The following is a 27,985-nucleotide window of genomic DNA, read 5'->3' as shown; positions in this document are numbered from 1 at the left end:
GTGTGGTCCATGCCTGCCTCCCTCTGGGGGAAGGAAGGGCAGGGAGTTTATTGAGAAGTAGATGAGGGGTAAGGATTTAGAGGGCATGGACACAGGCCATCTCATCTCCCAGGTCTTCTTCATCAAAGCGGGAGAGAATAGACTCCTCATCACTGTAAAGGGAGGTGGCTCTCTGTGCCAGCAGGTCACTGGCAGCACTGTCCATCTCATCCAGGGTCAGGTGACATGCATCTGCAATCTCCTGCTTGGCCAGGGCCACAAATCGTGGGTCTTGGGCAAAGAGACCTAGGCCTTCGGAGATGAGCACCTGGGAGGGGGGTGTGGTCAAAGTAGGATTAGTGTTGATCCGTGACACAATGTGCACAGTGCAGGTCACTGTGAATAAATGACACACATGCAGCGCGCAGCGGGACAGGGTCAAGTACAGTATGCCGAGAAAAGGAATTTCCACATGCTCAACATAGAGTCTGGCCACTCTTGGTCCTTGGCTCTCAGCTCCCACCTCTGCCCCTACTACCGAAGCCCCTTTCCCCACACCCATCTGGACTCACAGCCTCCACCAAACTGTCAGCACTGCCCCTCTTGCGGTGGCTGGGATTCGAATGAGCTCCAGGCACTTGCAGACAGGTGAAGGTACGCAGTGGGCCGCCAAGTTTGCCAAGGTATCCTTCACCCACTGTAGATTCCTCCACCAACAACAGGGGGGCATATAGCAGTCGACCCTTCTGAGGAGGGGCTGCCCAGGAACCCTGGGTCAGAATAAACAGACACCAGATGGGCAACGATTGGTAAGTATGAGAGTCTTCCATTCACTCTTGTCAGTTCCGTTCCTGTCCTCTAGTAGACACAACTGGAGTCACGTGGGTGGGTGTAAATCAGAGGACAAATAAACGACTTCTTTATTTGTGGGGATCAAAGCCAGAGTCATAAACATGCCAAGCAAGTGTTCTGCTACTGAGCTACATTCCCAGCTCCACACTTGAGTTTATGTCAGAGTATAGACAGTGCCTGTTTGCATGCATCATGTGTGAGTTATTTATTTATTTATTTATTTATTTATTTATTTATTTATTTATTTAAGATAGGGCCTTGCTCTAGTATCAAGGCCTGTAATTTACTATGTTGCCCAGGTTGGCCTCAATTTTTCAGCAATTCTCCTGTACTAGTCTCACAAGGGCTGGGATTACAGACACAAACCACCCCATGTATATGTTTTGGTTCTTTTGAAAGAGTCTCATGTAGCTCAGGCTACCCTCAACTCCATAGATAGCTGAGAATAACTTTGAAGTCTTTTTTTTTTTTTTTTTTGGTTTTTCGAGAAGTCTTGATCCTCCTATGCCTACTTCTACTTCCCAAGTGATAGGATTGCAGGTATGTGCCATCATAGATGACTCTAAAACCTGGATTTAAATGCCAACTGTGGGGACCAGAGAGAGGAATGAGCAGCCAAAGAGCACTTTCTGCACAATCATGGGAACTAGAGTTCAAATCCAAGCACCCATGACCCACGTAGCAATCCAGGCCTCCCACGCATGCCTGTAACCCTAACAGTAAGGAAAGCAGAGACAGGAGGATTGCTGGAGATTGCTGGCTCTCTGCCTAGCCAAGAAAATGTGAGCCATTACTTCAAAGTAATATGTGGAGAGAGAGAGAGAAAGGAGGGCCCTGACACTCTCTTCTGGACTCTGTGCACTCCCATGGGGAAATATATCCACATACACAACATGCACACAGACACACAAAGACATATATACACATACAAAAATTGATAAATGAATAAATAAATACTAAATGTTGTAAAAGTGCCAGTTGTGCTGTATACTAGCTATGTGACCATGGGTGGATAGACTTTGAGCTTCAGTGATCTCCCGTAAAGTGGGGACAGCAAAGCCATTTCACAAGTACCATGGAGATTATGTGTGTTCCTTCTGAAGGCCCTGAGACCTTCTGTTTCTAAAGTTCAGCCCAAGATGCTATTTCCCCAAAGGCCACAACATCGCTTTTCCTCACCTGAGCCCTGCTTGGTCCTGAGGTCCGTCCACGATGGTAGGTGCCTGGGATGGGTAAATCTTCACAACTGCCCTGGCGTTGCAGACACTGGATGGTGAAGGAGGGCTTCCGACCTGGACAAAGGACAATGGAAATCCCTCTTCTGTTCTGTTCTGTTTTAGCCCTTAGGGTTCCATAGGGTCTATTTTTATGCTTGCCTGCAGGCGTGGGGGGCAGCAAACGTCGGCGTGGCACATGGTGCCCGTTTACATGTTGCTGGGACCAGTGAGGTGGTAAAAGGACTGGGTTTGAGGGAGTCCCAGCCTGCTCATCCAGGTCAGGAGTCCTGTGGAAAAGGCAGATCTGGCAGTGAACTCAGGTCTGGAATTCAGAGTTGGGGTACCAACACTCCTGCTCTCCCCTGCATGGCCCATGTAGTGTGGTCAGTGTACCAGTCAGGGACTTCCTGTTCCTCATTCGGATTGTCCTGCCCTTGAGTTCCCTTGGGCTGAATACTTCCTTCTTCCGGGATAGTGAACATGAAAACCCCAGAGCTTCTCCTGGAGAAATGATGCATATTAATAGTTAGGCTAGGTCCTGACCCTGCAACCCCAATAGCTGATCCCAGGCTCCATCTTCCTCTTATCCCATGCTTGCCCCATCCCCTGTACAAACACTAGGATTTACATTTACTTGTAGACAGGGTCTAACGATGTTGTCCTGGCTGACCTGGAACTCATTACATAGACCAGGCTGGCCTTGAACTCACAGATAACTGTTTGCTTCTGCCTCTTGAGTGCTGGGATTGAAGGCATATGTCACTATTCGTGTTAACCTTTTGCACTGTCTTTCTCATATTTTCTTGTTATTCTCTTTTTCATATTTCTTGTATTACCCCTCTATTCCTATTAGCCCTTGATTTGTCTTGGTCTTTTTTTTTTTTTTTTTAGAAACAGGGTCTCAAACTCACTATAGAGCCAAGGATAGCCTTGCATTCTGGATTCCCCCTGCCTCTATCTACTGGCATCACTGCTGTGGTCAACCTACCACATGTGACACTCATTTGAGCCCCTGAAACACACCTTTCCTTCCCAAATGTCTTCTTCTTCTAATTCTTTTTTGTTTTTGTTTTTGTTTTGTTTTTCGAGACAGGGTTTCTCTGTATAGCCCTTGCTGTCCTGGAACTCACTTTGTAGACCAGGCTGACCTCAAACTCAGAAATCCGCCTGCCTCTGCCTCCCAAATTCTGGGATTAAAGGTGCCCAAATTTCTTCTTGAAGGTCACTAGCCCTTCTCCTATGTCACCCAATATAGTGTCTAATCTTTCTCCATTCTCACAACCTTCCGCAGATGCTCGACCATACCTGTGGGGTTGGGAGCCAGCCTGTATCACACTGGGCTGCCTGGAGTTGGGAGCCAGTCCATCATCATCACTCGGCCCAGTTGAGAGAGAATCTGGAAGTTTCTCCTTAACAGGTAGAGACACCGAAATCCTAGAGTTCCATCGAGATTGGGGCTGGGAGTCTATGGAGTCCTGAGGAGAGTCATTTGTCTTTAGTGTTTCATAAATGTAATGGCTAAGTTACTTGATCAGTGTTTCGCTCACTGGTCCACAGGGAACACCACTCCCTACGGGATGAATCTGGGTCTTGTTTTCCAACAGCCAGTGATAGGTATTGAATAGGTTTCCATTGTAGAGGAGGCTTCTCCCAGACACAGTATGAAATTCAATTAGGGGTCTGAGGGAGTGTTTTTCCAGTCAAGAGCTTTGGAGGGGAGTAAAAAACTTGTCCTCACTTTGTATGGTTCTGGGTTGTTCTCAGCTTCCTCTTCCTCAGCCTCCTGACCCACTGCCTCTTCCTCTTCCTCTTCTTCCTCAGTGTCATAGGTGAGGGCCTGACGTATCTCAGGACCCAGGTCCTGTAGGCTCCTTAGACCAGCCTGTGGGGATGGATGGAAAAAGAAGGAAATTGGTAGCTCCTGCTCTAAAGTGCCCTTCTATCAGCTTGCTTCCCATGCAGAAGTGTGTGTGCTGGGGCTGTTTCTTCCTTTGTGACATGGGTTTCAGGAGATCATGAGGGAGGTCAGCCTCTATGCACATGGCCACCCAGGGCCCTGTCCTTCAGACCTGGAGGGCAGAGGATGTGCTTGTTGGGGCCTCTCTTCCTAGTAGCCCCTTTTCTTTCCTTCTCCGGAATTTTCGGAAATAATCTTGGATCAGGAATGTGGCATAGAATTTTCCCACAGTGACCTCTTCCTCTGGGGCAAGAAAGAGGGCAAAGTTACACAGGGATCCTGCACACTGCTCCTGCCTACCAGCAATAATCTGGGCAGAGAGTTAAGGAGCTGGGGGGATGGGCAGCTCACCATCGGGAGGAGGGATGACCTCATCCAACAATTTCTGCTTTATCCGCTTCCAGATCTTTTTGATGACCATCCGAAGCTCCTGGTTGGCTTGATCCAGGTTCCCTGAAAGGTAGGAGAGAGAGTATGGGTCAGGGGAAATAGAAGTGCAGAAGTTGTTCTTCATTGCTGCTGGGGGGGGGTAGGGGGCAGGGCTTTGCTTTGAGTTTCACTTCACTCCTATCAGCTAAGGTATGGAAGCAGGCCTGGAGAAGCCATTTTGAGGTTCAGACTTAGGAGCTGCATGTCTGTCATTCTCAACCCTCCCCAGGGCTCATGTCACTCCTGCCCCTCCCTTCCCCCATACCTTCTGTCTTGATCTTCAGGGATGTCCGCACCAGGGCAAAGAGTGTAGCGTTGAATGTCACTGTTCCATCTGAGTTGAGGGGCACATTCATTGCCACGAGTCTCTAGAAACACCAGAGACATAAAACGCACTCTGAGAAAATGTTAGGTAGAAACCTTTGTGTCGTATATCCATCTCTACCAAAGGCAAGTCCCTTTCCTTTCCCATAGAGTATAGAGCCTTCTTGGAGATCAGCAGGTGAGTGGGTGGGCAGGCAAACAGACCTTGCAGGCCACTCGGTGTGGGCATAGTTTTCCAAATCCCAATGGGGGCTGGATGCGTCTCAGCAGGGCAACCACATCCAAGTGCTTGATGCGGCCCCTGGGGCAGTCAGATAAGTGCCACTGGATCAACAGTCTTCCTTAAGCCCCATCCCCAGTAAATCATTACCTCCCATACCAACACCTTTAAGGCTTTGAGGGGAGAGCACATATGGGGTGGGCAGAGGATGGGTGATGAAATGTGTGAATATGAAGTTCTGGAACTAGGGGCCTTGGAGGGCAGCACACTATCCCTAGGATTCTAGGTAAGACATTAGAGGGTATACTTGGCTCCGGGGTCATATTCAGACCAGATCCTCTTGAATTCATCAAGGTGGTGGGGTCCCAGGATAGACCAATCTCTGGTTAGGTAATCAAAGTTATCCATGATTACAGCCACAAAGAGATTTATAATCTGTGGGTCAATGAGCAGAGTTAAGTAAAGGGGCAGAGCTGGGTTTGGGGGGGGGTGGATAGGGGCTGGGATGATCTTATATGGTCATTGGGTCACAAGCTCCTTGGTTGAGCATATTGTTGTGACAATGTTGTCAAGAGCTGGGCTGCCCAATCCATTTGGATATCTTTGAAGTACTCAGGGCCAGTTCCCATGGCAACTGTAGTGGCTGTGGGAAAATGGTTCTTACCAGGAAGGCACAGAGCATAAAGAAGCTGATAAAGTAGACGATGGCAAAACTGCTACCACAGGTAAATTCCTCGCCTGGGCCAAAGTCAGACTCAGGGTCACATCGATTTCCTGGAAGGCTGGCTAGCATTATCTCTTGCCAGGCCTCACCAGTGGCACACCTGGGGAGGTTCACAGAGGGGCGGTATTCTGAAGGAAGGGCTATAAAGTCATGTCAAGTACAGGTGTGGGGGGGTCTAGGGAAGGGAGAGGATAGTCTACTCTCACCAGGGGCTACATTTTGCATTTATTTACTGTGTATGTGAGACCGAGATGGAGAGACAGAGACAGAGAAAGAGAGAGACAAAGACAGACAGACAGACAGACAGACAGACAGATAGACACACACACACACACACACACACACACACACACACACACACACACACGGGGTGGGAGCAACCTGTGGAAGTCTTTTCTTTTGTTTCATCATGTGCATTCTGGGAAGGGAGCTCGGGATGCCAGGCTTGGCAGCAAATGCCTTTACTTGCTGAACTATCACATCAGCATCCATTTCAACACTTTAACTAGCATGACCATGATAATGGCAGTCAGAGAACGTCTCTTACAGATTAGGGCACTGTGGCCTAAAAAGGGGCCACATCTTACAGCCAGAAAAAAGAATGGCTTAGACTGGAATATTTTGAAAGACCCTCTCAGATCACAGCCAGAAAAGGCCTCTGCTTATGTGGAACTCAGGCTACCCTGATATTTCCATAGCTTAGGCATCTTGGGGCCCATAGCAGGTGCTTGAGTTCCCTAGGTATTCTGAGGGACAATGTAGCAGGGAATTAGGAGTTTATCACCTGAACAGAAGCAGCACAGCCTGCGGAAAAGTCTGGAAATTGTTGTTTCGATTTATCTGCGTGCCGTCCTGAAGAGCCACCTTGCCAAACATCTATAGACATACAGAGGCTGTGTGCCGGGAGTGAACTTATGTTCCCATCCACTTCATATTTCCTAATACCTAAGGGATCCTTATAATCTTGAAAGCAATTACTAATGAGCCCATTTTACATATGCAGACTTACCAAGGGTCATCTAGTGTGTCTATCTTTCTACCCCTCCATCCCCACACTGGGGCTATTCCTACCAAGTCTCTCAGACAGAAGGACTATTCTCTAGGGTCTCCACTTACCTGCATGCCAATGACTGCATAGATGAAGAATATCATTGCTATGAGAAGTGCCACATAGGGCAAGGCCTGGGAGAATGGGAAGGGGATAGATATTTCAGGTGCAGCCAGAGAAGTATAAATCCTAGAATGCACTCCTCTTCCCTAGCATGGGCCTGCTAGGAGATGTAGTCTACACTTAAAGTTTCCTGAATTACATGTCTCTCCCAAATGTGGACACAATATTAAATATAATAGGGTAAAGTCAGCGAAGCTAGAGGCATGTTAGGAATTGAGAGTGCAGAGAAAGAGAGAAAGTTGAAAACGGTAGGTCGAAAATGCTATGGAAGGCTGGGAACTGTAGTTCTGAGTGGGGACTTACCTGGAAAGACTTGATGAATGTCCAGAGCAGTGTGCGGATCCCCTCACCCTTACTCAGAAGCTTGACCAGCCTCATGACTCGGAAGAGGCGAAAGAACGTGATAGATATGCGGGAGCTGTCCTCTGAACTCTGGAGTTAGGGATGTAGTGAGGGTGCTCAGTTTACACCAGCTCTAGTAGCTTTTTTTCCCCCTTATGCCTTGGCCCTCCCAGTCCTCAAATCTCTCAGAACTCAGGCCCAAGAGTGGTCAGGGGGCATTTCTAAGGACTCTTGGGCTGGGAGGGATGATGGAAAAAAATTCCTGTTAAGAGTGAGAAGCTACCTCGCCAAGATGGCCTCCGTTCTGGTGGGATATATGGGCAAGCCAGAGGTGATAAAGGAGATGATGTAATCATGTGCCCAAATGAATAAGGAGAAATGGTGGTGCATACTCAGGGCATCGTGGGGAAGGGTATATGGTAGCAGATCAAGATGGTTGTAGACAAAGTTTTAATGGGGTGGAAATGTAGGGGCCAGGTAAAGGAGATGGTGGAGCAGAGACATTGAAGAAACAATGGAGCAAAGCGTCATGGAAACAAGAAACAATGGGTGATTATCAGAGAAGCCAGTGATGCAGAAATGCAATTGGCAGCATTGTCCATCAAGGTTATTACCACGTAGTACCCATTGGATGAAATGATGAAGCCAATGATGCAATCAGTTATGATAACCGAGCCGGGAAAGAGCCAGTATGGAAGATGGAGTTGGTGAACAATATGGAGCCAGCGAAGTAGTCAGAGAGGTGATGAAGCCAAAGCAGGTGTCAATGGAATTGATGGAGCCAATGGAATGGGGACGAGACAATGAAAAAGATAACAGAAATAATAAGGGAGGGATTTGGAGAGGTAGCAGAGCCACTGGGTAGGGTGCAAAATGAAATTGGGGAGCTGGTTAGCTGGTTAGAGGGAGGAATATGTTGGCAGAGTCCAGCAAGGACTCAAAAAAAAAAAAAAAAGATTGATCTAGAATGAGGAGTGCTAGTCTCCAGGACTGGGGAGGATACAAATGGGAGCTGCCTACCCAAGTGAAAGAAGGCTCTAGGGAGAGGATAGAGGGGTTAGCACAAAGCCCAGTTCTCACATTGACTTCTGTGACGGCGATGTCGACTACACTGCCCACTACAATGAGAGCATCAAATGTATTCCAGGCATCCGCAAAGTAATGCTGTAGATAGGAGGAAAGCAGTGTGCTGTGTTCTTTTAGCCAGCAGACTCGTCCATCCATGTAGGGGACCAATAATGGATACATGGTATTGGGGAGGCAGGGCCTGGCTTGGACTACAGATGGCCTGTACCTGGGTCCCTCTCATTATTATTATTTAGTCTTATGACTACTTGGTGGCCAGCCTCCAGCCTCCCTCGCCCCCACCAGGCTATGGAATGTGCTTCCTACCCCAAGGAGTTTCCTTGTAGGGTGTGGGTCTAGGGCATACCTTGGGTTTAAAGGCGATGATTTTGAGCACCATCTCAATGGTGAAGAGGCCGGTGAAGACCATGTTGAGGATGTCCATGGCATAATTAAAGGGAGCAGTCTGTTCATAGTGCTATGGGAAAAACCAGATGAGGACAGAGCCTAAGGCAGAGACACCCTACATACAAACACATAGTCCCTGGCCTGAGCTGAGGAGTCTAGGGATTGGAAACACTGTGTCTGACAAAACTGGTTCTTCATTCTCAGAGCACCTTGTATTAAGGCAAGGATTGTTCTGGGAATGAAGCATCAACATCAATCTCCCGCTGATTGACAGCTTCAGTGAAAAAAATAACTATATCATTAAAATGTGCAAGAATTGCTGCTTGATGCAACTTGCTTCCCCCCCACCCCCTTGGGTGTGGTATTGATGTCTGGACTAGTTAGTTATTTTGTGACCACAATGCAACAATCAACTTATAGTGAAATGGTGTAGCAGGAAGATCAACAAAGCCTGGCTCACTGGCTAACAATGGGAAGGCAACCTACATTAGTGTTCCTCAACATTTGAGGCAACTAAGCAAACTACACCGACTCTAGGGTGCACGACATTTTTCATCTTAGAATCTGAGTCTGGAGTGCATTTTACAATTGGGACAACTTACAACAGTCGTGGACCATTGCTTTCACATTCCAGCATCTTTAAAAGCAGAATGCAGGCTTTGGCCTTAGATTTGAAGAAAAGTTACAAATGTGCTAACTTAAGGCTCTGTCAGTTAGGCAGATGTGTGTGGGTGGTGGTGGTGGGGAGAGTGCGGGGGTGGGGTGGGACAGGATGTAGGCTTGTTACTTGCAGCCTAATGCATTCCTAATAGCTCTCAAAGAGATTGTGTGAAGAGAACAAATGTCTGGCAATGACCAAGATAGAGGGTTCAGCAGACCTGCATGGCTAGGGCAACCGTGTTGAGCAGGATGAGCAGAAACATGAGGTACTCAAAGGCAGCAGAGTTCACAGTGGCCCACACGCGGTACTGATGAGGATTTTTAGGGATGTATCGGCGGAGTGGCTGAGCTTTGAGGGCATATTCCACACACTGGCGCTGCAGAGTGGTATAGAGCATGGGTGAGCAGGGAAGCCTAAGACAAGGGGAGACAGTTTGGTGGCCATGGGTCAGGAGGGAGAGGTCACCTGGTTCTTGTCCAGTTCACAGTTTTGGTACTCCTGCTCTCCCTGGGCACGGAACGTGATGATAACAAAGCCCACAAAGATGTTCATCATGAAGAAGGCGATGATAATGATGTAGACAATGAAGAATACTGATATCTCCACATGGTAATTGTAGATAGGGCCCTCATCTTCTGCATTTGCATCTATGGCCTTGTATAGTAGCCTGCGGGAGACAGTGGGAGTTAGAAGTGAGGGCACGTTCGGGGATTCCCAGCCCTCTCTGACTTCCTTCCAGGCTACATTTCATATTCACTCCCAAATCTCCAACCCCCCCCCTAAATTTACAACCCAATCACTTTGAACATACACAAAGAGACCCACACAAGGCTTTTAAAGGGGCCAACATCTTTGGTTTGTTTGTTTGTTTGTTTTCCTTTTTTAAAAAAATTATTTATTTGCATTGGTGTTTTGCCTCCATGTATGTCTGTGTGTCTGATCCCCTGGAATGGGAGTTAAAGACAGTTGTGAGCTGCCATGTGAGTGCTGGGAATTGAACTTAGGTCTTCTGGAAGAGCAGCCAGTACTCTTAACCAGTGAGGCATCTCTTCAGCCCCCTATTTTCCTTTTTTTTGAGACAGGGTCTCATCATGTAGCCTTGGCAGTCCTGGAACATAACCATGTAGGCTAGGATCCAAACTTTTTGTCCCAGAAACCTCCAGAGAGTCCTATGCAGTCCTCGAAAGAAACCTATCCAGACCTTCAGTGACCTTTCAAAATTCTCTGATTCTGTAGACCTTTAATCCCCTCAAGGCCCTGAAGCACCTCCCCAATGTGGTTCTCCAGAACTTCCCACAAGCTCTTAAAGATCTTGGACCCCAATCCTACAGTCTCCAATGCTCTGCTCAAATCCCCCAGTAAATATCTAGCTAATATGCTCAAAAGCTTTTGTTGCTCTTTGTTGAACTTCTGAACTGTATCTCCTCAGCAAACCCCTTTTGAATTCCCCCATCCTCTACTTAACCCCTTGTAATGCTCACCTAGCCTTTTCAAGAGTTTCACCTATCCCCTCAGATACCTTTCCCCAGTTTCTAGACACCTTTCTCCAAAGTCCCAATCAATCCTAGCAAGGTTCTGGGAAATCCCTGTCCAGGCTTCTAACACATTCACCAGTCTCTAGAAAGCTATACTCAACTGGGTACAATGGCATAAATCTGAATCTCAGTACTCAAGAGGATGGGGAAGGAGGATCATTAGGTTGAGATCAAAGTGGGCTACATGGTAAGACCCTGACTCAAGAAAATAGGCCATAGGGATATAGTTTAATGGAATATCATTGCCTAGCATATATCAAACCTGGTTTCAATTCTCAGGCATTGGAAAGTGGAAAAAGGAAAGAAAGAAAACCCTATTCAGTCTTGAGACCTTTATTACATCCCTAAGACACACTCCCATCCATTCCCAGGTGACCCCAGAAATTGTCTAGACCCATCTGCCCAGCTTCCTGTCATCCTCAAGACCCTGCCCCTCACGCAGGCCAGCCTTCAAAGGTAGAGACAGTGAACAGGGCCATCATGGCTGAAAGGACGTTGTCAAAGTTAAAATCACTGTTGACCCAGAGCCGCTCCCGGACCAAAGGTCGTGACACATCTCCATCAGGGTAGATGAGGAAGGAGCCCCTGCGGATGTTGTAGACAGGTTAGATGGGGGAGGAAGAGGAATGAGGAGTGGTGGCAAAGGGTTTAGGGTCTTTATTATGGATGTAGCAGGGCATAGGGGTGTACCTAGACAGTTTGGCCTCACATCCTGCCCTTTGATTTCCTGGCTGGGTTATTGTATTTATTCAATCTCTGTCAGTTGATTTTTGCCTTCACTTTCTCTATTTTTTTTAAATGAGAATACTAACAGAGCCCATTTCCCATTTGCCACAAAGAATGAGTAAGTCAATAAATGACAGTTAATCATGGTGGTGCACACGTTTATAACCCCATTACTTGTGAGGCACAGGTAGGAAGAGGTTAGCAAATTTGAGGGCAGCCTGGTCTATGTACATTCCAGGTCAGCCAGGACTACATACTGAGACCTTTGTCTCACAATAGACAGACAGACAAAATCCAAATCAAGTCAGGCATAGTAGCACATGCTTATAATCCCAGCAAAACTCAGGTGGCAGAAGACAGGAAACTTGTGAGTTGAAAGCTATCTTGAAAGTTTTAAGGCTGGCTTGAGACATATTGAGACCAAGGCTCAAAACACAAACAAGGGCCAGCAAAACGGCTCGATGGATAAAGGTCCTTGCTTCCAACCTGATGATGTGAGCCCAGTCCTCAGAACTCACATGGTGGAAGGAGAGAACCAATTCTCTCAAGTTCTTCTCTGATCTCCACACATGCTCAGTTGCATGAGTACTCCCCATATGAATAAATACATGGATGCAAAGCAAGCAAGCAAGCAAGCAAGCAAGCAAGCAAGCAAGCAAGCAAGGAAAAACAGCCAACAAACCAACAACAAAAAAACCTAATCTCTGTAACACAGTTGGTATATCACTGTCACCATTGTCTTTGAACATTTTTGCCATCCAGGGGAAAGTAGTTCCAAGTGACTACTACCAAAGCTTCCTTGCACTGACTCTACGCCAGGCACTGTGCTAGCTCACCATGCAGGCACTTTGCTATGTATACATATTCCATACACTACCTCTCTACTTCTCTTAACAGCCCTGTGAAATAGGCACTCTTTATCCCTAGTTTCCATGTGATCTAACAAGGGCTAGACAAAGTGAAACAATGCCCCTGAACTCCATGCACTGGGGTCGTCGAGTCAGGGATTCCTGGCTTCATGGTCTTTGCCTGAAACCACCTCCATCTACAAACATCTCTAGATGGAAGCTGACATTCAGAGCAGGAAATTGCAAGAGGTTCTGGGGAGGAATGTAGCTAACACTGAAAAAATTCGGGAAAGGGTTATGGGGAGACTTTGAGGGCTTGCCCAGATATGAGGGCCTCTACAATTAATAGGGGAGTTCTGGGGTATAATCTTGGGGGCATTTAGGGAAATTTGAAGGTCTTGGGGACTTTCAGGAAACAAGACATATTTAGGGTTCTTGGTAAGAGGCTGTAAGCTGCTTCAGGGACCTTAGAGAAATCTATGTGATTTGGGGGTGGGGGAGGTTCTGGATTCAGTAGAGGGTGAGGCTTCAAACACTCACTTGCATTCTTTCAGGGTGTGTTTGGCCTCATCAGTGCAACTGTAGAATTTTCCCTATAGGGAGGAAATGTGTCAAGCAGGTTCACCTTTCACCCCCACCCCTGCCTGGACCTCCCTTTGGATCTTTGGATCTCCCTCACCTTGAACAGCTGAACACCAATGCAGGCGAACATGAACTGCAAGAGGGTGGTGACAATCATGATGTTTCCGATGGTCCGGATGGCCACGAACACACACTGCACCACATGCTATAAAATACCCACACACTTGACTGATGGACATCACAGGCCATACATAGCATGTAAAGGGAACTTGGGTGATGAATACAGTTTAAGGACTTGGGTCAGGGGTATGTGGCTGCAAGTCAGAGATGTGTGATCAGGAATAAATGGTCAAAAGGCACTATGGCGGAATAGCATCCACCATAGCTATTATGACCATAGCATGTATGGTATCAACAAGGAGTAAGGGTTTTTCTAGACAAGGATATATAGTCATATGCCAAGGACACGAATTAGAAAAATGTGGCCATTGGTATAGTCACTTGTAAGGAACATGGCCAAAAGGCAAGAATATGTGGTCACATGTTGAGTTCAGGCTGCAGGCAGTCAGTCATGTCTTTGTACAATAGTCAAGTTGGGTCAGTTATCCTGATCCAGGGCCTGGGTCCTGTGGGTTTGGGTGAGCTGGGCTTACCTTAAGTCCCTTGGCTCTGTTGATGGCTCGGAGAGGCCTCAGGACTCGGAGGACTCGGAGAATCTTCACAACTGAGATGGCACTGGAGCTGGGGAGTAGAAGTTGTCAGGCCCTAATTAGGGCTTGGTCCTGGTTCTGGGAGGAGTGGGGTGGGCAGGGGGAGGTGTCACTCACTGGATGCCGAAGGAGATGAGGGACACACTGACCACAAGCAGATCCAACAGATTGAACCAGCTACGGCAGAAAGAGCCTCGGTGTAGGAAGGCCCCAAACACTGTCATCTGGGAATCAGATTATATTGGATTAGACCTCCAACCTGAGGATATAGCTGATGGGATGAGTAAGAGCAGAGCAAGAGACCAGAGAGATAGGTGGTAGGAGAGGACTGAAAATGGATTGGGACAACTGAGGGTATGGCTGACAGTCCAGTAATCACCTTTAGTAGAATCTCCACAGTGAATATGGAGGTGAAGGCATAATCAAAATATCCCAGAATCTGGGGACATAAGAAAGAGGAGGAACACTGTCATAACTAATGGGTATTAGCATCTCTCTCTCTTTTTCTCTATCTATCTATCTATCTATCTATCTATCTATCTATCTATCTATCTATCTATCTTTCCATCTATCTGAGACAAGGCATCACTTTGCAGCCCAGGCTGGCCTCAGAGTTGCAGTGATCCTCCTGCTTTAGCCTCCCAAGGACTAAAAATCCAGGCAGGTACAACCATGCCAGCTTGCTACCCCCAGTCAAATCCTGATCCCCTGTCCCACACTTCTCAGAGTATGGAAATGGCTGCTGGCACTGTATCTGCCATTTTTAATCCTCTTTCCCAGCCCAATGAGGCGTCTTCTGGACTTTCTCTACTCTGGCTTTGTGCCCAGGAGAATGCCCTCTGTGAGTTACTCCCAGCCCCCTGCCATAGGCTCACATGGTTTCGGAAGGAGTGAGCTCGGATGGGGTCCTCAGCAGCCAGGGACACACTACTGAGGATGATGAACACTAGGATGAGACTGGTGAAGATATGGTGATGTATGAGTGTGTGGCAGGCCTTCCGAAGCCTGGGGAGTGGAGAAAAGGCAATGAGTAGAAATCAGGATTGGTGTTTTCTGGGAGATCCAAGGGAATACATCAGTGGCCCACTGCCTCCTGTGTAGTTCTAGGGCTCCCCACCTGTTGCCCTGCCCTACTGGCATTCCCAACACTCACGGGTTGGTTTGGCTAAGGCAGAAGAAGGCACTGCCTTCAGGGATGGGTACCACCTTCTCCTTGGGTACCACTTCCTGCAAGAGTTCCACATGTCCTGCACCATTTTCCTCTTCCTCCTCCTCCTCTTCTTCTTCCTCCTCCTCCATGCCTGGTGCTGGGGATAGAGCAATGAGAAACCTCAATGGAAAGCTCCTGTCACTGTGCTTGACACAGGACCAGTTGCTTTCATTTCCTGCCCCGAATCTCAGCTCCTCAGCGGAAGGGACCTTCCATCTGTTTTGTTTAAAATGGTATGCCCAGCTCTTAGAACAGCGCTGGGACACAGTGAGAGCCTGGTGAATGTGCCTAGTGAGTGTTATATGCACACACACAATTTGATAACAAAGGCTCTGAGAAGGCCCACAGTAAAAGAAAATACCCATCTCTCTTGTTTAACCTTGGTGTCCCAAATGTTGCTGGTTACAAACCAAGGCCATCCATTCATTTCAGAATAATTATGTTTTCAGTGCAGATTGTCTTACCCAAGCTGTACAAGCACTTTACCATTGAGTCATAACCCCAGTCCTTATTTATTTACTTTTTTGAGATAGTATCAAGTGTTTCTAATAAAGTCCAGGCTGACCTGGAACTCACTATTTAGCAGAACACGGTGTCCTTAAATCTGCTACCTTTCCCAAGTGTTAAGACTACAGGCAGGTGCCACTGTGTTACTGCCTTCAGGATGACCTTGGAAGAGTCTGCTGGCCAGAGAGGATTTTGTTAGGAGTCAGGAGTTCTCTGCCTGCATTCTCTTTCCAGTATTCCCTGTCACTTCCATTTGACCTGCCTACTTGCCTGCTCCTTCACTTGTGTCCTTTGCGTCCTCATTCTCTCCACCAGGCACCTGGAGACAGGAAGATAGGAGTCATCGATGAGAGACAGCAGGCAATGGACACAAAGGAGGCGTAGAAGAGACAGGATAACATGGAAATAGATTGACAGAGGATGGGGTTAAAGCTATGCCACATTGCTAGGTATGGGGGGTGAGGGAGAGACAACCCCTAGGCTTTTTTTTCTTTAGGATTTAGCTTTATTGTTTTCAATTACGAGTATCCATGTGTGGGTATGTGTATGTGAATGCAGGTGACTCTAGAGGCCAGAGGCATTGGATCTCCTGGACCTGGAGTTGCAGGGAATTGTGATCCGCATGACACGGGTCTGGGAATCAATTCAGGTCCTTTAGAAGATCAGCAAGTACTCTTCAACTCCTCCACCCTTTTAAAAAGAACGAGTCTCCTTCTCTAGCCCAGGCTGCCTGGAACTCACTACGTAGAGCAGGCTAATTTGAAACTCAGAGACTCCCCTGCTTCTGTTTTCCAAGTGCTGGGATCAAAGGCATGCATCAGCACACCCAGGCTTCTAACTTACCAATACTTTGTTCTCCTTCGGAGGGTTTCCTTCACTGCTCTTCTCTCTGTTCAAGGAAATAAGGACTGATTGCTGCAAGTGGTAATAGATGGATAAGGCTGGGCTGGGCACTGCTGTCAGGACAGACCTTTCTTGGAGCTTCCTGCTTCTGTTCTACCTATAGTCTATCCTGACAGCACTCAGAAGGAGCCTGTGAAACCCTAACACTTCCATGTCTATCACTACCAAGAACCAAAGCCAAAATCTCATCTTGATCGAGAATACCCGCAATCTGGTCCTTTTATTCCTCTTAACGTGTAACCCCATTTTCCTCCCGGCTGTGTCCCTGCCTCACTGGTGGTTTGTGGTTACTTGTTATGGTGCTGGGGATGGAAACCAGAACTTCAAACAAGTACATTTTCTTCCTCTAAGCTAGGTCAGAGGCCCGGATGTTTTGTTGTAGATAGGTTAACACCATCACCACTTCAAAGGAGTGATCTTCTTGACCCTCATCTCCTATCCAGTCTCAATATGGAGCCCATTTTGGCCTTGAAGTCCTTATCCTTCTGCCTCGGCCTTCCAAGTGTTGGGAATATAGGGATGGATCTCCAGGCTTGCTTTCATTTTTCACTATTGCTTTGTTCTGTTTTCTGCTCCGTTACTACTTATTATTAACACATTCTTCTTCTTCTTCTTCTTTTTTTTTTTTTGAGAAAGTCTGTGACAGAAGTGGAACCCACTATGTAGGCCAGGAGGGCCTCTAACTCAAAGAGATAAACCTGCAACTGAGAGCCTGCATTAAAGGTATGAGCTACAGCACCTGGCCGACTAACATTATTCTTCAAGTTACATGTCGATGTTCTTGAATTTTGCTTGCATTCCTCAACTACAAACAGCAAGGACTCTGTCTGCTGTCACACTGGCATGCCGTGTCTGGCTGCTGACAGCATGTCAACCCATGCTGTCTCCTTAGTATTTCCAGCAGGGCCTAGCATAAAGTGTGTACTCAATGAATATGTGTTGAGTGAATGAATTACTGAGGACTGTATCTGGAGCTGGGGCTTTCCAGCACAAAAAGTCCCATGGGATGTGTGTTTGTGAGATCCACATCAGAGATCTTAGGGAAAGGAAGCCTTGGGGATGAAGCCAGAGCTCACCTGCCCTTGTCTTTGGCAGTGCCTGCATCTCCGCTGGCTAGGTTATCCACAGCAATGGCAAGAAACACGTTCAGCAGGATGTCTGGAGTGAGCTCAGGTTGCAAAGGTGAAGTAGCAGTCTGCCTGTGTGCTGCCCGGCCCACATCCTTACCCTGTCTGCCTTCACCAAGCTCTATCCATTCCCTAAAAGCTCTGAGGATACAGTTGCCACAGATGAAGAGGATGATGAAATAAACACACACCAGCATCCCTGGGAAGAAGGGCCCACCGTAGGCCATGATACCATCATACATGACAACGTTCCAATCCTCACCAGTCAGGATCTGGGGGTAGGAAGTCACCACAAAGTTCTTGGGGCCCTGTATAACTCCAGGCCCTATCCACATGGGTACACATCTTAGGGTGTCCAGGCCATACCTGAAAGACAGTGAGGAGGGCTTGGGGGAAGGTATCAAAGGTGCTCCTCTTGGTGTGGGTCTGGTCAAAGTTGAACTTGCCCCCAAACAGCTGCATGCCAAGCAGGGAGAAGATGATGATAAAGAGAAAGAGGAGAAGCAGCAAGGAGGCGATGGACTTCATGGAATTGAGCAAGGATGCCACCAGATTGCTCAGGGATGCCCAGTGCCTGCAACAGAAATAAAGTACAGGGTTAACATTTATTTGGTCAGGAGTCAGGAGCCAGGCAGGCCTCCGGTTTGGGATACACTGGGGCAGAAGGGGTTAAAAGAGGCTGTGGTGCCAAGGTTGGAAGTGGTTTTTGGAATTGAAGTGTGATAAGAATAGGAAAGGAGGATTGCTAAGTTTGGAGTTAGAGTTGGCACCCAGGGTGTGGTGGGAGGTGAAATTAGTGGGGAGGCGTCGATAGAATTGGGTTTCATGTTGGGACTGGGATGAATTGGGCATCAAGCCATGATGATTTGGGGTTGGAGGAGTTGGGAGAAGGTTATGATTGAAGGTTTGGTCTAGGAAAGGAGATGCAGAGGAGCTTGGGGTTTGGGAGAGCAGAATGGGGTTGCAGTTGGAGAAAGGTGGCTGGCCAGGAGTAGGATGACGAATCAGAGATTTGGGAATGGCATTATGGTTGGTGCTCAGTGATGGCGCTAGGGCTGGGGCTGAGGTGGGAGATTGGGTTGGGCTTGGGATTAGAGAGTGGACCTGTGGATTAGATGTAGTTGGGGCTGGGGTTAGAGAGGTTCTGTGACTGGGGTGGGGGATAAGCATGGAGATGGGCTTGGGGGTGGTGAAGTCAGTTGGGAACTGGGATGGAAATGGAGGAGGCACGATTCCTGGTGACTCTCCTCTCCATGAGGGTAGGAATCTGTGCTTTCTTTGCTTTTCCTAGGGCCCAAAGGTCAGCATGTAGCAGTTGGTGCTGAACAGATGTTTGCTAAATGAATGAGGAGGCTGAGAGAATTATCTTTGGAGCACGGGAGTAGAGTTGGGGTTGCATTTTGGGCCCCATGCATACATACCTGGTGACCTTGAAGATCCTGAGGAGGCGTACACATCGGAGTACTGAGATGCCAAGAGGCTGCATGGCCCCCACCTCCACCAAAGTGGTTTCTAGGATGCCCCCACAGACCACGAAGCAGTCAAAGCGATTGAAAAAGGAGGCAACGTAGACAGAGGGGCCCAGGCCGTATAGTTTGAGAAGCATCTCCACAGTGAAGAGGCAGAGCAGAACTTTGTTGGCATACTCTGTTGGGAGCCGGGGTGTGGGGCGATGTGTAATATGGCAACGTGTTTAGGAAGCCAGGAGCTTTGGTGGGATCTTGGGGTAAGCAGGGAGCAGGCCGGGTATGGGCTAGGGTTTGGTTGGGGTTAAGAACTGAAGTGAGTTTGTAGGTCAAAGCAAGTGAGGTTTGGAGCTGGGGCAGAAGGTAGAGTTGAGACAGGGGCCAGAGTCACCCTTTGTGAGTCCAAGACAACTCCATACTCCAGTTAGCATCTAGGATTTCTTCTTATTATTATTTTTATATTTATGTCCTATGTTTTTGCTTCTGGGAATGAACTCCAGGGCTCCTCACATGCACTCTTCTGCTGAGATACAGCCCCAGCTCCAAGCCTAGGGTTTCTTTGGGACTGAACTGGTTTGGAGTGGGGTTAGGAGCAGGACCAATAATAAACTTGGGTTTAGGACTATAAGGAATCATAACAGTTGATATTTGATGTAGGCCAAACACTATGCTAAGCATTTTACAGCTGAGCTCGTTTAATCCTCCCAACCACTCCATGCCATGGACACTTATCATTGTTTCCATTTTGCTTATGGGGAAACTGAGGCACAGAGGGGTTAACTTGTTTGGAGAGCATGATGTTAAAGAGTCAGGATTCTACTTCCTGCTCTGACCCTCGGGAGCTGAATCCTGGGGTTAGTTGCTCAACATTAATGGCATGGTGATCAGGACCCTTAACCTTAAAGTTTTAGTGGAATGACATTTGAGTTTGGCCATGTGTAATACCGAGACTAGAGCTTGATACACATAGCAGGTAGCACATAAGTGTGGTCTGCAGGGTGGGATAAGACAAGTTAAGGTTTCTGCACTCGTTTGGATTGGAAGGCGGTATCAGCAGTCAAAGACTCCCTAGAGAGCCTGCCTTTGAACTTCTGGGGCGAAGAGAGCAAGGGATGAAGAGAGCTGGCAGGCAGAGGCTCACCTTGGGTCTGGGTGAGCCACACAGGCTGCCCATGGTGCTCTGAAGCTATGGTCAACGTGTTGAGGAAGACGAGCAACAATACAGCCCAGTAGCAGGCGTTGGACTTGACCGCCCGGCGGCAGCGTGCACGGAGACCCCGGTTGGCTCGGCGGAAGTGGCGGCTAGGCAGAGGAGAGCCCATCACATCATTGAGATTGGCCTATGTCAGCCCAGTGTGCAGGTCGGGGAGCCCAGAAGTCCACATGGGCCATGGAGGTGGACCGGTCTCAAATTCAGGGGGTCAAAAGGTTGCACAACCTTTCACAACTTACCAGATCCTGGTTTTCATAATCTTGTTTCTAGAAAGGATTGGAAAGGGGATGTCATAAGGAGCAAAGAGGGATTCAGCAGTTATAACTGGAAGTCAGGTGTTTGAAGCTAAAGTAAGAGTGGGGGTCTGGGCTACATAGGGATTGCGGGCTGGGATTCCTCACAGGCAGCGTGTACAGCTAGCCATGGTCCCCTCCTCTTCATCCTCGTCTCCGGGGGTGTCTGTCATGGAGCCAGTGTCACTGGCTGGGAGGCTGGCTGCAGGCAAAGTGAGGTTAGAGGTGAGGACCCAAAGTCTAGGTTCCAGTTTTGGTTTTTCCCTCAGTCCACTCCCCCTAGCTCTGCCCCACCCCTTGCTGGCTTAGTCCTTACCATGGCTGCTGGTGGAGTGTGTGGAGCGAGTAGAGTGGCTGAACCATCGCAGCCGTCCGCGCCTCCTATTGGTCAGCTCTGACAGTTGTGGCCCTGTGGGGGATAGTTGTAATTGAGAAGGGTGGCTTGGTGGCAGAATTAGGGTCAAATCTAAGGGACAAGGAACTAGTTGGAGTCTTTGTATCTGAATCTGGGTTGAGATTCTGTGTCCTGAGCCAGATTTGGAGCAAAGCCTAGGGTGGCTGCAGGCTTGCTCTGGGTTTCAGGAGGGCAATCACATCAGGGCTAGGAATGAAGCTGGGCCAGAATTGAGTTGCCTACGGTGGCCCGCCCGTCCCTCTTCAGCAAGAGAAGCCAAGTTGCCGTCTACTGAGGGGTCATGAAGGTCTAACTCCTCAGCCTGTGTGATCCAGTCCAGGTAGCCCCGAAGGTCTTCTTCCATCTGCTGCTTCTCCCGAAGCTTCTGAAAGTCACCTCGGGCTTTTGCCTTTTCTCTTTCCTTGGAGAACTCCCTGGAGGAAGAGGGAAACAGACTACATAAGGAAGTCACCCCCAGTAACCTTGCCTTTACTACTCCAACCACAGTAGCTTTCTAATTGTTCTTTGGAGAGACCAAGGACATTCTAACTGCCAAGCCTTTGCGCCAGCTGTTCCCATGACTTAGAATACCATCAACACTTTCTCAAGAGGTCCTTCCTGATTTTTAAAAGAATCTATCTATCTATCTATCTATCTATCTATCTATCTATCTATCTATCTAATCATTTATGTGTGAGGCAAGTGGGTGTCATGGCCTGTGGACCAAAGGACAATCCAAGGGAGATGGTTCTTTCCTGCTATTATGTGGGTCTTGGGTCTTAAACTTAGGTCATCAGACTTGGCAACAACATCTTTAGCCACAAATCCATGTTGCTGGGTTCTGATTATTATTAATATCTATATCTATCTATCTACCTATCTACCTATCTATAGAGAGACAGAGACAGATACAGAGAGAGTGAGACAGGGTCTCACATACTCTAGGCTGACCTTGAACTTGCCAGGCAGCCCAGGCTGATCTTGAACTTGTTATGTAGTCAATGTGATTCTCCTGCTTCTGCCTTCTAAGTGCTGAGATGACAGGTGTACATTCTAAGCCTGGCTTGATTATATATTTTTGGGAGAGTGTCTCATTACTAGCTCAGGGCCTCACCAAACTTGCAATCTTTCCTGCCTCTGGATGTTGGCTAGAGATGTGCAATGCTACACTTAGCTTTGATGTTCCCAGTTCTTTCTTTCTTTTTGTTTTGTTTTAAAGTCTTTATTATTTATTTGTGTGTATGTACACCAGTTGCCTTCAGGAGCCCTCAGAGGCCAGAAGAGGGAATCAGTTCCTTCAATAGTGAAGTTACAGGTGGTTGTGACCTGGCATGTGGGTGCTGCGAACTGAACCTGAACCTTCTACAAGCACTCTTTTTGTTTTTATTTTCTGAGACAGGGTCTCTCTGTGTAGCCCTGGCTATCCCAGAACACACTATGTACCAGGTTAGCTTCAAACTCAGGAGATCCTTTGTTTCTGCCTCTTGAGTGCTGAGATTAAAGGTATGTGCCACCAAGCCCAGCTTTGGCAAGCATGCTTTACTGAGCCACTTCCTCAGCCCCAGATGTGGGTATTTGCAATTGTAACATCTCCCTGTTCCTCTTTATTTTTATTTTCTCTTCACAGTGCATATTGTGTGTGTGTGTGTGTGATGTGAACACATTTACTCATTATGTGTTGCTATTATTCGTATGTTCCTATGAAAATGCAGGGGTTTCCATGTTCCTTGTTTCATTTCTCTAACAGTGCCTGCCACGCAGTAGGTGTGTAAGTTTGAATGACTGAGGGGACATATCAGATTATTTTGGTAGTGCTAGGAATTGAGCCCTGAGCCATAGAAATGCTAGACAAGTGCTCAGACTTCATTTTTTTTTAACTTCAGAAAAAAATGAGGCAGGGTCTCACTAAGTTGTTCAGGCTAGCCTTAAACTTGATATACTTCTGTCTTAGGCTCCCAGGTAGCAGGGATTGCAGGGTTGTGCTGCTAAGCCGAGCTCAGATGGAGTTTATGGAAGATGCTTGGGAATTTGGTGGCACAAAAGGGCGGTGAGGGGCTGGAGAGATGGCTCAGCGGTTAAGAGCACCAAATGCTCTTCCAAAGGTCCTGAGTTCAAATCCCAGTAACGACATGGTGGCTCACAACCATCTGTAATGAGATCTGACACCCCTCTTCTGGTGTGTCTGAAGACAGCTACTGTGTACTTATATATAATAAGTAAATCTTAAAAAAAAAAAGGGTGGCGAGATGGGGAGGATTATAGGGGAGAATATCCAGGCTTCTTACCCACTTAGGACTCCAAGCACAAGGTTGAGGACAAAGAAGGACCCAAAGATGACAAGGCTCACAAAGTACACCCAAGGCAGCTCATACCCCATGGCATCCTGCATCTGGAGAGAGAACATAGTCCATAGCATGCAGACAGGACAATCTGAGCTAGGGAAGAAGTGCAGGTGCAGCCTCCAAGCTGTGTGAGGACTTGTTCTCCTCACCCAGTAGAGGACGTCTGTCCAGCCTTCCATGGTAATACACTGGAACACAGTTAGCATGGCAAAGAAAAAATTGTCGAAGTTCGTGATGCCACCGTTGGGTCCTGGCCAGCGCCCGCGGCACTCGGTATGGTTCAGTGTGCATGAACGCCCAGAGCCAGAAGATGCACAAGGTGATGGGTCCTCCTCTGCTTCCATATCTGCAGGAAAATTGGAGCCTGGGGCTATGAAGCAAGTCACACACTGGTCCCTGCCACTCTGAAGCTCTACCCTTATAGGGAATTTGTTTCAATGCCCTAGATATTTTTAAGGCAAAAAGAACCCTGGGCTCCTCTGCTAGGGTCAACCCCCTGGAAATATTTGAACCACTGGGAAGCTGAGTCCTTCCAACATGGGTCTGGGAAGAGTGAATGTGCATGAACTTGGGGGAAGAGTCTTGTGGATATGAGTCTCTTGAAAAGAGGGTAGAGAAAAGGCTTGGGCGCGGGTCTACATAAATGCCTATGGGTGATTTTGTGGAGTTTGCAGTCTAAAATGCAGCAGACTGAGCCTGTGGGTGGAGTCTTGTGATACTTGCACAGTCATTGCTGAGGGAGGGGTTGTATTCTGGAATTTTAGGGAGGAGTCTTGAATACAGGGATGGGTTTGGCTATACAAGGTTAGAATCAGAGCCTAGCAACCAAGTCCTGAGAAACGGAGTGGGCTTTCTAGAAGCAAGATGGGAGCCAGAAGTGAGGGCAGGGGGCGTGTCCTGTCCTGTGAGAGGGTGCTGGCTGACCAGATCCCAGGAAGTAGCATGTCTTGTGCATTCGTCCGAGGAACAGCTCGAGTCCGATGATGGCGTAAATGATAATGACGAAGAGCACCAACAGGGCAATGTGCAGCAGCGGCACAAGCGCCTTCATGATGGAATTGAGCACTATGTGCAGACCTGTGACGGGGAGGGGCAGGCTCAGCGCGTTCACCATAAGCCTGGCGCCCCTCCTCCAACTTGGTGAGGGACGTATACTTACTCGGGACCCCAGACACTAGCCTTAGTGGTCGTAGCACCCTAAATGCCCGCAGTGCCTTTACATCGAAGCCTCCTGGCTTTCCTCCAGTATGCGGGGCATCTCCTGGCCGCCCAGGTCCTTGCTCCAGCAGCACGCTGAACAGCCTGATGGGGGAGCATTGGGATGTGGAGGGGAGAGTCAGGGCTTTGGTTCCCGCCCTTTCCCTTATTTTTCTTCGGGAAAGCACAACCCCCCTATAACTGGAAACGCAAATGGTTTTAAATATGTTAATATTACAGATTTTAGCTGCTGAATAGGGGCTGTCTGAAGCAGACGCTTCCTTGAGCCCCAGAATTCATTGGATTGCCAACTAGGGTGGGGTGCCCCCTCCCCTTGCAGACGCGCACCCGACCACGACGATGATGAAGTCGAGCAGGTTCCAGCCATTGCGAATATAGGCGCTGGGATGGAGCACCAGCCCATAGGCTACGATCTTGAGCACTGTCTCCACGGTGAAAATCACCAGGAACACGTATTCTACCTGTTCCTGAGGGCGGAGCAGGGGGCGGGACGTGAAGGCCTCGATTTATTTCAGGGCAGGGTCAGACCCCGTGGGTGAGTCGTAGGCACAGGTTAGGGTTGCTTTTACCAGGACCAAGGGTGAAGTAGGGTAGGCCCCGGAGGGGTGGGGTCTGGCTGGGTGGTTTTAGCTGTAGCTCTAAAGGGAACTGCAGTCTGGTTGGGGATGGGGTAGACCTCACCAAGTTGTGGTTAGCAGTGTTGGAGTCGTCCTCAGGGAAGGGGATATATACCCCCAATGCCACGCAGTTGGCAAAGATTGTCAGGAGGATGAGAATATCAAAAGGCCTCAGGTGAACACACAGTTAAGGACCCAGGAAGAGTGACATTCAGAACCCACATTCACTTAGTGCCCTCTCCATCTAGAGTTAATTTTAGACTTCAAGGTTTGGACAGTCCCAACCCTGCCCTGACCAAGGCTTTAACTTTGACTCCTCCCTCCCTCTCATCATCATCATCATCATCATCATTTTGAGAAGAGTCTCATGTAGCTCAGGCTGCTCTCAAACCTCAAGCTTGTGCTATGTAGTTGATGACCTTCAACTTCTGGTCCTTCTGCTTGCACCTTCTGAGAGAAAGGCTCACAGGTGTGTGCCTCCATATTTAGTTTATGGGGTCCTGAGGATTGAACTCCAGGGCTTTGTGCATGCTAGATAAACACTCTACTGACTGAGCTACATTCCCAATTTGACTTTTTTTTTTTTTTTTTTTGAGACACGATCATGCTATGTAGCCCAGGCTGTCCTTGAATTTTCAGTTCTGCCTCAGCTTCCTGAGTTATAGGCACATGCAAGCATGGCCAGATTGGTGCTAGACTCTTGCTTGATCTTGGTGACCTTCATTCCTCTGGACTCCCTGTCTATTCTTTCTTTCTCTCTCTCTCTCTCTCTCTCTCTCTCTCTTAATTTGCAATGCTTTGGATTGAACTCAGGGCATCTAATACACTAAATAAATACTTTACCACTGAACTACACTCCCACCCCAGAATCTTTTCCCCCCAATATTTGATCATTGGTCTCTAGTAATCTCAGGCTTCCTCCAGTCCAGGCTTGACTTAACTCTAGACTCTAGACTCTTCTGCACCCTAGTGATCCATCCTTACCCCTGAGCCTCGCAGGATACTTCCACTCTACAATGCTGATGCAGGACCGACGAATGGGATTGGTAAGGGTGAGGCAGAAGAGTGCTCGAGGTGATCTCTGAGCACTGGCCACCGCCACAGTCTTGTGTTTGTTGTGCTGGGTCCTTCTTCTTGGGGTCCCCAGGCCTGACGCCCCGCTGGTATCAGTCCCCACAGTTGGAGGCCCAGGACAGAGCCCCCATTCAGGGCCAGGGCCAGTCCCATTGGCTGGACTGGGCTCTGGGGTTGTATCTGTGTGGAGAAACAGGAGTCAGGGAAGGGACGGCATAGGACAATCATAGCCATTTCTTGTCCAGTCCCATCCCTCTATTTGATGGGAGAAGAACATGTAAAGCTATGGGGAGATGGGGGATGCTTGAGTTATGAGTTGAGGGTTGACAATCAATGTTGGAATGAAGTTTAGGGTAGAGGGATTTTTGCTAAGGAAAGCGGCCGAGGACTTGGTTAGATGATCACCATGCTGTGCATTTCAACTCCAGGACAAATTTAAGTTGTGGATTTTGTGTTTGCGTGGGTCTAGCCTCAGTTGATATATGCAAGAATGGAGGTTTTATTTAGGGCTGAAGCTGGGTATTTGCTTGACTTGGGCTTGGAATCAGGATCAAAGTGAGGGATACACTTTGAGCAGAATTTGCCTTTTGCATTGGTGTTTTCAGCCTGTAGTCTCAAGACTCTGTCTGTGGCTTTGTTTCAGTTTTTGAGAGGGGTAAAGGGTCGACCTGGTTAAGGTCCCCAGCTTTGAAGGAAATAAGACATCTGGATTAAAATCCTTACTACTATTTAGAAGTTGTGTATTGCATTGAGTAAATTATGGGATTACATCTGAGCCTCAGTTTTCTTATTTGTATAATGGAAAGGATAATAATAGTTGTCTGAATTATAAGGATGTTGTGAGGAGTAAGTTGAGCTCAATATTCATATGAATGTCTAGTATGTGATATTATTTTGATTTTGAAAATGAGAAAATTGAAATGCAAGCGTTAATAATTTGCCGAAGTGACTGAATCAGGAGTCAAACCAAGGCATTCTGACTCTTGAGCCTTCGCAGCTTACAGCAGCACTAGCTGTATGTTCCTGATCTGCATTCATTTTGTGTTTGTAGAAGGGTCTGCTCAACCTGGAGCGAGCTCATAGTGCTCTTCCAAAGGACATGGGTTTAATTCACAGCACTCACATGGCAGCTCAAAGTCTCCTGGAACTCAAATTCCAGGAGATCTGACACCTTTTCTTACCTCTGCTGTCAATGCACACACATGACACTCAAACATAAACTCAGGCACATGCACATACTTATAAGATAAATTAATAACAGCTTGAAAAAGGGTCTGTGCTGTTTCTGGACAGCCAGGGAAATCACTCCATAGCAGTACTGGCGTCTAGATGTTAGATGACCTTTAAGTTCATGATAAGGTCTGTAGCTATCGTGCGGTTTGGATTCTAATGTCCCATGTGGTGGAGGTAGGGGATTGTCTTCTGGTTAGCAGGGTTTAGATTAAGGTTTAGTGTGAGGCTGGATTTGGAGTGAGTGCTAGGGTCAGGACTGAGTCTGGGTTTCATTTGGGAACTAAGGCTACGCATAAGGTTAGGGGCTATTGAGGATAACAGATAGGCTAGGTTGTGCAATTGAGATCGGGTGACAAAGAAGCTCTTTTAAGGGGAGGCTAGGACAGGAAGAGGGGGATGATACTCTAGTTCCCCAGAGACTTCTCCGGGAGTAGGATCCAGGTGGGCAGTTGGTAGGTGAGAGGATGAGGGTGGACCAGAGCCCAGGGTCACTCCAAGGGTCTTCAGGGGTGGATGGCTTCTCTCACCTTTCCCGACTTCAGATTCCGACATCCTCCTCAGGAGATATAAGGACCATCTGCACACAGTCCTCCCTCTCCTCTCCCAGCCTTAGAGAGATTAAGGTCACGGGGCGGGGG

At 47.9% G+C, this 27,985-nt stretch overlaps 2 protein-coding genes across 2 annotated transcripts in view; one reads left to right on the top strand and one right to left on the bottom strand.

Moving 5' to 3' along the window:
- Position 1: 1 nt before the first annotated feature.
- Cacna1f (calcium voltage-gated channel subunit alpha1 F) lies at positions 2-27,936 on the bottom strand. Its single transcript, XM_021153210.1, has 48 exons — positions 27,875-27,936; positions 26,045-26,294; positions 25,105-25,210; positions 24,751-24,890; positions 24,365-24,507; positions 24,130-24,282; positions 23,355-23,551; positions 23,149-23,252; positions 21,107-21,297; positions 20,786-20,878; positions 20,578-20,671; positions 20,416-20,442; positions 20,105-20,265; positions 18,919-19,144; positions 17,864-18,071; positions 17,649-17,769; positions 17,447-17,528; positions 16,311-16,356; positions 15,738-15,786; positions 14,904-15,057; positions 14,626-14,755; positions 14,130-14,189; positions 13,868-13,974; positions 13,694-13,781; positions 13,138-13,245; positions 12,999-13,051; positions 11,323-11,469; positions 9,815-10,016; positions 9,567-9,725; positions 8,648-8,758; positions 8,296-8,379; positions 7,499-7,519; positions 7,177-7,305; positions 6,819-6,884; positions 6,487-6,578; positions 5,643-5,802; positions 5,286-5,413; positions 4,963-5,059; positions 4,700-4,802; positions 4,357-4,458; positions 4,118-4,248; positions 3,787-3,930; positions 3,354-3,523; positions 2,442-2,549; positions 2,208-2,335; positions 2,011-2,123; positions 552-749; positions 2-307 (listed from the first exon to the last, which is right to left on the bottom strand). The coding sequence occupies exons 1-48, from the start codon at positions 27,897-27,899 to the stop codon at positions 77-79; spliced, it is 5,940 nt and encodes a 1,979-aa protein (XP_021008869.1). The 5' UTR covers positions 27,900-27,936; the 3' UTR covers positions 2-76.
- Positions 3,342-27,985, top strand: part of Ccdc22 (coiled-coil domain containing 22) — a 38,150-nt gene continuing 13,506 nt past the window's right edge. The window contains exons 1-3 of the mRNA XM_029473118.1: positions 3,342-3,465; positions 4,410-4,465; positions 17,007-17,093. The gene's annotated coding sequence lies outside the window, so the exon portion shown is untranslated. The remainder of the gene's footprint in view (positions 3,466-4,409; positions 4,466-17,006; positions 17,094-27,985) is intronic.

The sequence above is a fragment of the Mus caroli genome, chromosome X, assembly GCF_900094665.2.
Source record: "Mus caroli chromosome X, CAROLI_EIJ_v1.1, whole genome shotgun sequence".
Classification (NCBI taxonomy): domain Eukaryota; kingdom Metazoa; phylum Chordata; class Mammalia; order Rodentia; family Muridae; genus Mus; species Mus caroli.
The sequence above is the reverse complement of the archived record's forward strand: the minus strand, read 5'-3'. Positions and strand labels throughout refer to the sequence as shown.